We start from the raw sequence: 8033 nt of genomic DNA on the forward strand, positions 1-8033 counted from the left end.
AAAATGAAATTTCAGGACAAAAATAAAAAAAAGGTAAAAAAATGGTGAAAATGAAGAAATAAATCTTTTTCAGGGTAAAAGTAAAAAAATAGCGAAAAAAGGGACACATGGAAGAAATAAATAAATTTTAGGACAAAAGAAACAAAAATAATAAAAAAAGAAAGAATAAGATTGTAGGACAAAAAAAAAGTTAAAAAAGGAAATAAACTGAAGAAATAAATAAGTTTTACGGCAAAGGAACCAAACAGAAAAGATAAATTATCAAGGCAAAAATAAAAAAGGGGTCAAAAAGTGCCAAAACGAATAAATAAATAAATTTTAGGAAAAAAGAAACCAAAAAAATTAAAATAAAGTTTTAGGACAAAAATAAAAAGAAAAGATAAAAAAGGATTAAAATGAAAAAGGTTAATAAGTTTTAGGGCAAAAACAAGAAACAAAAATAAGAAGAGGGTCTTGAAAAAAAAAAGAAAAGAGGGAAGGGAGAGCACTTTCAACCAAAACGGTTCAAAAGTGCTCCAACGGTAATGCACTTTCGTATTTCTATTAAGGTTTATTACAGTGACACCTTATGTATTTTGTTATTATTACAATGATACCTTCCTAAACAAAACTAATAACATCAAAATACATGTCTCAAAATCTATTAAATTTATCTATAAAATGTTAAAACTATCCCTTTTAAAACCAACCATTGATCTACAAAAATATCATCCATTCAATCTTCTTCATTTGAGGAAAAACAAAACATAGATCACATCATCATTTTTGGTAAACTAATAACATCAACAGCCTTGTCTCAAATTCTATTAAATTTATCCGTAAAATGTCAAAACTACCCCGTTTAAATACCAACTTTTAATCTACAAAAATCTCGTCCATTCAATCTGCTTCATTTGAGGAAAAACAAAACCCAAATCAGATCTTCCTCTTAATCAAAACTAATAACATCAACACCCTGTCTCAAACTCTGTTAAATTTAACTGTAAAATGTCAAAATTACTCCTTTTAATACCAACTTTTGATCTACAAAGATCCCATCCATTCAATCTTTTTCATTCCCAAATCACATCTTCCTCTTAACCAAAACTAATAATATCAACACCCATGTCTCAAAATCTGTTAAATTTATCTATAAAATGTCAAAACTACCCCTTTTAATACCAGCCATTGATCTACAAAATTATCATCCATTCAATCTTCTTCATTTGAGGAAAAACAAAACTCATATCACATCTTCCTCTTAACGAAAACTAATAACATCAACACCTCTATCTCAAACTCTATTAAATTTATCTATAAAATGTAAAAACTACCCCCTTTTAATACCAACTTTTGATCTATAAAAATCCCATCCATTCAATCTTCTTCATTTGAGGAAAAACAAAACCCATATCACAGTTTATTTTTACCACCCACCCTCCCTTGGAACCTTCCCTCCCTCGCTGACGGCAGCCCATGCCTAACGGCAACCCAGCGGCGACACCAACTCAACCGCGAATGCCACCCTATTTAAAACTTTAAATATCAAATTATGCTATAATCTATTATTTTAAAAAAAATATATACTATAATTTATTAAATATACTACTAAATATGCTACTTCTCTCCTTATCCCCATATACTATATGTATGATTAAGAGAAATTATTTAAATATAAAGAAAATATTCTAGGTTTTAAGCAGCCAAAAAATGTATTAATGACTGTTTTATTTTTAATATTTTTTAAGTATGACAAATGTTCGGGGTTTAGCCTCACGGTACTAATCTAATGCTATAACAGTTTTTCTATAAATATAGTCTTATATTTTAATATCTCATCTTTTTCTTAAAAAGAGAACTTTCATCGCTAAATAAATTAGAAATACTATATATGAAAAATCACAATGAGAATGCTTGAAGAAGAGAATAAGGATATAAATGGGATTTTTAATTTATTATTCGTGAATAAAAAGTTCAAATGTAAATTAAAAAGATTTTATAAGTTTTTTTTTTCATAAGCACCGAAGAGATAATTTATTTTAAAAAAAAAAAACATATAAAACTATAAGAGATTACAACAGATAAAAGCTTAAGAACGTAATCAATGTGTCCATCCAAATGCGTTTAAAAGCAACTTTTGTACTCACTAAACTAAAAACGTCTTATTTTAAGTGAACAAGACCAAATAACTGATCATGGAGCTCCCCAGTACACAAATAAAATACTAGTTGATCCCTCTGCGGCCAATCATGCCGTAAATTCATTAATTATGTTTGGATTGACTCGATGCCTTCGTTTGTTGGCTCGTATGTACTTTTACTGATTTAGCAATTGAGTAATAAAAAGCCAAAGTAAGTTTTATTTTCAAAAAAAAAAAAAAAAAAAAAAAAAAAAAAAATATGTAAAAAAAAAAAAAAAAACAATCAATATGTCAAATAAATCAATGCATGAAGAGGAACAAAATATTCTTGTGTATGTGACAATGGGTATAATTAATCATATTACAATTTTAGGCTCATCTTTTTCTCCCACGCACTAAAAAAAAAAAAAAAAAAAAAAAAAAAAAAAAAAAAAAAAAAAAAAACACTAATCACTGATGATCCCACCTATATTTATAAAAATGAATGAACAACCAACCACAAAACTTTAACTTTCAACAAGTTATTTATTGAATTGCATGAGCTTTGGAGCAAACCTCAACAACCTACCCAAAGTATTGGGCAAGAATTTCCTTGCAAACAAATGGCAAATATTGGTTCTCTTTCCATTGTACTCACAACTGTGTCCATGCCTCAACTTTTCCAATAGTTCAATGGTCACATCTTGTCTCATAAACTTTGTTGGATGTGGGCCACCCTTTGACCAGTCAACCCAAGTCAACGTCCTATTTGAATTCTTTTTCCAAAATTTGATGCTCACAAATGTGGGCAGATAATGCTCGTCGGTGTAACATGAGCTGCGGCAAAACCTCCTAAAGATTGGAAAATATTTCTGGTCCGCAACAACCTCAATGGCAAGGGCCCGGTCCATCTCGAACCACTGCGAGCCCTTACGCCACTGGTCCAGTTTAATTTGGGGCCTCATTCGAGAGCTGTAGCGGCCTCGGCCCACGGGCCCAATTAAGTCGTAGGCCTCCACAAAGGACTTGGTTGAGCCCATTAAGTACTCGTAGACTGTAGAGAAGTTGAACAAAGGAATGCATGCCTCGGAAAGAAGAACAAAACGTTCGTTGGTGAAGTCAAGCAGAGCATTGGCTAACAGGCGTCTCTCTGCTTCCACCATGTTGGGATTTCCCCATCTCACATCCTGCAATAATATGGAACCCAAAAAAATAAAAAAAGTTGTGAAAGTTGAGAAAAGGGGAAGAGAAGAAGAAAGAAAATGAAAAACTAGAGAATTAACCCTTAAGAGTGTATGAGTCTAAATCTTTATTCTTTATTCTCGATAAGTACTCTTTTATTAGTGTAATTATTTGATTAAAAATGTTATGAATCAAGAGTAAAATATAAAAATCCTAACTCATACACTTTTAATGAATATTGGTCAAGATTGCCTAAAGAAAATTCCCAATTTATAGGTTCAATATGTTTTGACAATTAAAAAAAAAAACAGAGAGAGAGAGAGAGGGAGGGAGAGACTTAGAAAAAAAAAATACCCTCTGTCTCTTTTTCTAAAGGGCAATTTTGACAAATACTCTTTAAAATGATATCATTAAGAATTTTTAGGTCTCAATATTGGCCTATTAAATTTTGCCCTTTAGAGTAAGTAATTTGACAGATTATTATTGAGATTTGACAGATGTCGTCAGCGACCATCGGCAGGTCTCTGGTTGCCCACGGCGGGCATAATTTAACAAATTATTGTCTAAAATTTGACAAATTATTATCTATAATTTGACAGATTATTATCAAAGGGGTGGCCTATCACAACAAAAGGATAGAACTTCCGAAGAATGTGTTTAATGGTCAATTTTTGCAATTTTCTCATTTCTTTTCTAAAAGTTGTAAAAACTACGTAGAATTGAAATATAAGTCTTTTTATAATATTTCTGGAATAACACAATTATTTAGTAATTATTATCACAATTTTCATGTTTTATGCTATAGAATTACATAAAAATCCTATAAAAAAATTACGCAGTGATTATTATAATGATTTTATTTTTTGTTATTTGTAAAGTCTCTACATTTTGTGTTTTATTTAAACATGAATAGTAGGATTATGCTATACACATAACCCAGATGTTATGAGAGAAATATTAAGAAACATAAAAATAAAAGAAGGGGCTTTTGGAATGAAGAAATAAGGGCCAAGTCCCTCATTTGGGGAATCATGCTTATGGTTCGCACAAATAAGAATCATATAGCATGGATGAAACCAACATGTGAATTGGAAGCTTTAAATTGAGGTACTAAATAAGGATAATTTTTTTACACTTTCAAACATTGTGCTTTTTTTTTTTCTATGAATATTTCAAACATTGTGCTTTTTTTTTTTCTATGAATATTTCAAACATTGTGCTTTTTTTTTTTCTATGAATATTTCAAACATTGTGCTTTTTTTTTTTCTATGAATATTTCAAACATTGTGCTTACTGGAAAGGAGAACTTTTGTTTGCTTTTGTTGGTTAATTTTCTTTATGACAAAAAGAGGGAGACAACAAGAAGAAAGGAATGTATAAAAGTATTGAATACTAAAAAGGTGATTGCATTGGGAAGAACAGAATTTTCTTGATGTTACAGAAAAAGAGTAGAATCCAAGCAATGCAAGAAAACAGATCAATATTTGCTACATCACTACTCAATCCCAAGGGAGCTGTGCATCTTAATTCTCAAGTCAGAACTCAGAAGAGATAATACTCAAAGTACTACATGGTAATTTCTTTTATTATTGTGTTATTTAATTATAGTAGCACAAAACTCAAAAGAATGGAATTTTGTATAAATAAATAAATAACTAAATAAATACTAATTCAAATACTAAGAAGATTTTCTGAAAAAGAACAAACAGATAGCTCTTCCGCAAGAGGGAAGTAAATCAAACAAGCATCGTTACAAAGAATTAATTAAGCAACATCTCTTGGTGCATGGCTAGCTAATTCACTCTTTAAATATTATGAATGGTCATTAATTTCCTAGGTTTTGGGATAAAATTGATCAAAGTTTTGTTGACTAGTGATCAGAATTCATGAGTATGATTTTTTAATCTCTGACACATTATAGATATTACAAATTTTAATTTAACTATAACTATTCCTTCTCTACAAAGATTTATAAATATTCTGCCAATAGACTTCAAAATTTTGTTTAATATTGTTCCCTTTCTTGTCAATTTTTGCTAGCTTTCAAATGTGTTAAATTTGTACTTTGTTTAATGTAATTTCTAGGAGCTTCTTCCTAATATTAATAATGGTCCTCTGCAATTTGTTTGCTAATAACAAGTAATCTATGAGTAGCTTATCTCGGTGGCAACAAGATAGCGTTTTCATTTGACCTCTAACAAAATTGACTCTTCAAATGCATATAGATAGGTGTTTCCTAACCAACAAATTATTGACAAATAATTTTTGGAGTTCCAATAAAAAAATTAATTCAAGAGAGAGATAGATACTCATATTATATATATTCCTTGACAATCAAAGTGAAGTTTCGAAAATGTGTACCCAGTTGCCAACTCAGTATATTAATTTACTTGGCAACCGCCCCTAGATCAACTCATATGTTAAATAAATAAACAGAAAATAAATAAAAAAATACATATTATAAATGAATTATATATGTGGGTCTGCTACACGTACGTATATATGTATATAGGAAAATGATTAAACAATGCTTAATGTACATGGCTAGTTAGTTTAATGCCTAAATATGATGAAATTGCTGATCATGACAAGCCAGGTACATGGTGAATATATGTATGCCAATGTGTGTGTATATATATATACTAGGAATATTATTTCAACACTTAATTATAAGCTAATTCTTGTCGGTGACACTTGCCCAAGTAAAAAAGAATCCCTATGAAATTCTCCACTAAACAAGGCGTATTACGTGCAAGCTAGACTAAAAAATGACCCTAAAACATGTGCATCACAAACCAAAAAAAAAACCATTAATCCACTCTTCCTAAAATCTTTATATATTATGGGCATGCAAATTAACCTGAAAGGAATTACATGTTGAGTAACAATTTGAACTTTTCACTAAAAAGGAAAGCGTTTGATAACGGTTTTCTTTGTCTTAATTTTAATCACTGATAATTATCACAATGTGTTCTATCTATAGACGTATCATTAGTACTGTTGATATATCATATGCTGGTGGAACTGTAATTAAATATAATTTTTTGGCATGCACATACATATAGAACATTTACCATAAATCCAGGTAAAATAAAGTAAATACTAATTAAAAACATTTTCCCTCTTTTTTGCTAAGATAACTAAATCCGAAAACAAACGCTTTCAGTGTTGCATTGTGATTTTCGTCAAACACATCATACATATATATATATATATATATATAATTAAATAAATAAACTCACAACACAAAATTTTGATATTCATCATATATATGTACTGACCTGACTAGGAATCCATCTCCCATAAAATGCAGAATCTTGAGACACCGTTGCATTGAAGGAGAGATTGGAATGAACATAAACAGAAAAGAACCCTTCGTTTCCTTTAAAGAACCGGTCCCAAAGAGGAGCCATCGTAACGTCTCCTCTCGCCAAGAACAAGAAAGCAATTTTCGGTGTGAACTCGAGAGGGACTCTCCCCGCTTTCGGCACCATGGAGGCTCTCCAAAGCAACTCCTCGTCGTCCATGTCGTGCCTCACCGTCGGCGGTTTCAAGAACTCGATTAACCCGATTCGAGTACTGGTACTCGTACTAGTGTCCGAGACATCCTCGGCTATGGTTTCTGGTGAGGGTGAGGATAATATTTCCAATGGTGGTGGAGGAGAATTGGGAAGAGATGACATTATTGGTATTGGTTTTGATTCATGAGAAGTAGAAAGATTGTTATAAAGATTAGAACTAGAAGCTGTGATATTGGTTTGGTGGTCTTTGAATTGGTAGAGAGTGAAAGGGAAGTCTTGGAGGTAGGAACTGAAAGTGATTCCGATGGCTAAACCGGAACCGAAGATTAGGAAGTGAAAGATGAGCCTGTGGATGTGCATTTGGAGGGTCAAGAGTTTGGGACATGAGGCGACAAAAGGAAGATTATGTTTTTGTTGCTTAATAGCCATTGTAGCAATGAATTTGAGGTGTGGAAAATTATTAAGGCAGGGAGGGAGAGGAAGAACTTTTCGCCTTCAATATAACGCTTGTTTCTCTCTCTACAGAGAGAGAGAGAGAGAGAGAGAGAGAGAATATGGAAAGCTTTAAGAAGTGCGAAAAAGATTCTTAAATTGGCCTACGCACACGCCAGTATTTATGTGATGTTTGCTCACATACAAACAACGGACAAGGAACTTAATATTCATACAATACACACAAATAGAAAAAATAAATAAATAAAGAAAATCTTCTTTACCGACGTTAATAATACGAGGGATAGTTTTTTTTTCAGCCGTCAGATATGTATCAAAAGTTGATTGTTTTACATATTCTTTTAATCTCATTTAATTTTAATTAAATTTAACAGTGATATTACCGATAAGACGGCCTACCGGAGACAATCCCATTTAAATTTGTATATTTTGTACAAATGATTTTTTTCTTAAATAATTTTTAATAAATTTAATTGGCGTGGCCAATATGGAAGACAACTTGAAGAGTGTATTGACGCTAGTTGTCTTTAATGAAGGAAAAGGAAAGTAAATGAAAATAGTCCTATAAGTATGAAATATTATTTATGTAATACGAATACTTGCTGCTTATACAAATGGGAAACTGAAGGTCAAATTAAATAAGGTAGTACTTTAATTTCTCAAATAAGACAGATAATTGCTTCATATTTTCCGTTTGAATTTGCTTGAAATTACCGTATTTCTTTGGATTCCATTATTTGGTTCCATAAATGTATTTACCTAATAAAAGAGAAAATCCC

General features: G+C 31.1%; 1 protein-coding gene across 1 annotated transcript; it reads right to left on the reverse strand.

Moving 5' to 3' along the window:
• Nucleotides 1–2640: 2640 nt before the first annotated feature.
• LOC21402854 lies at nucleotides 2641–7230 on the reverse strand. Its single transcript, XM_010096427.1, has 2 exons — nucleotides 6562–7230; nucleotides 2641–3285 (listed from the first exon to the last, which is right to left on the reverse strand). Exons 1-2 carry the CDS (start codon nucleotides 7228–7230, stop codon nucleotides 2641–2643), a joined length of 1314 nt encoding a protein of 437 aa, XP_010094729.1.
• Nucleotides 7231–8033: the final 803 nt, after the last annotated feature.

This window comes from Morus notabilis, unplaced genomic scaffold (assembly GCF_000414095.1).
Source record: "Morus notabilis unplaced genomic scaffold, ASM41409v2 Scaffold2035, whole genome shotgun sequence".
Lineage (NCBI taxonomy): Eukaryota > Viridiplantae > Streptophyta > Magnoliopsida > Rosales > Moraceae > Morus > Morus notabilis.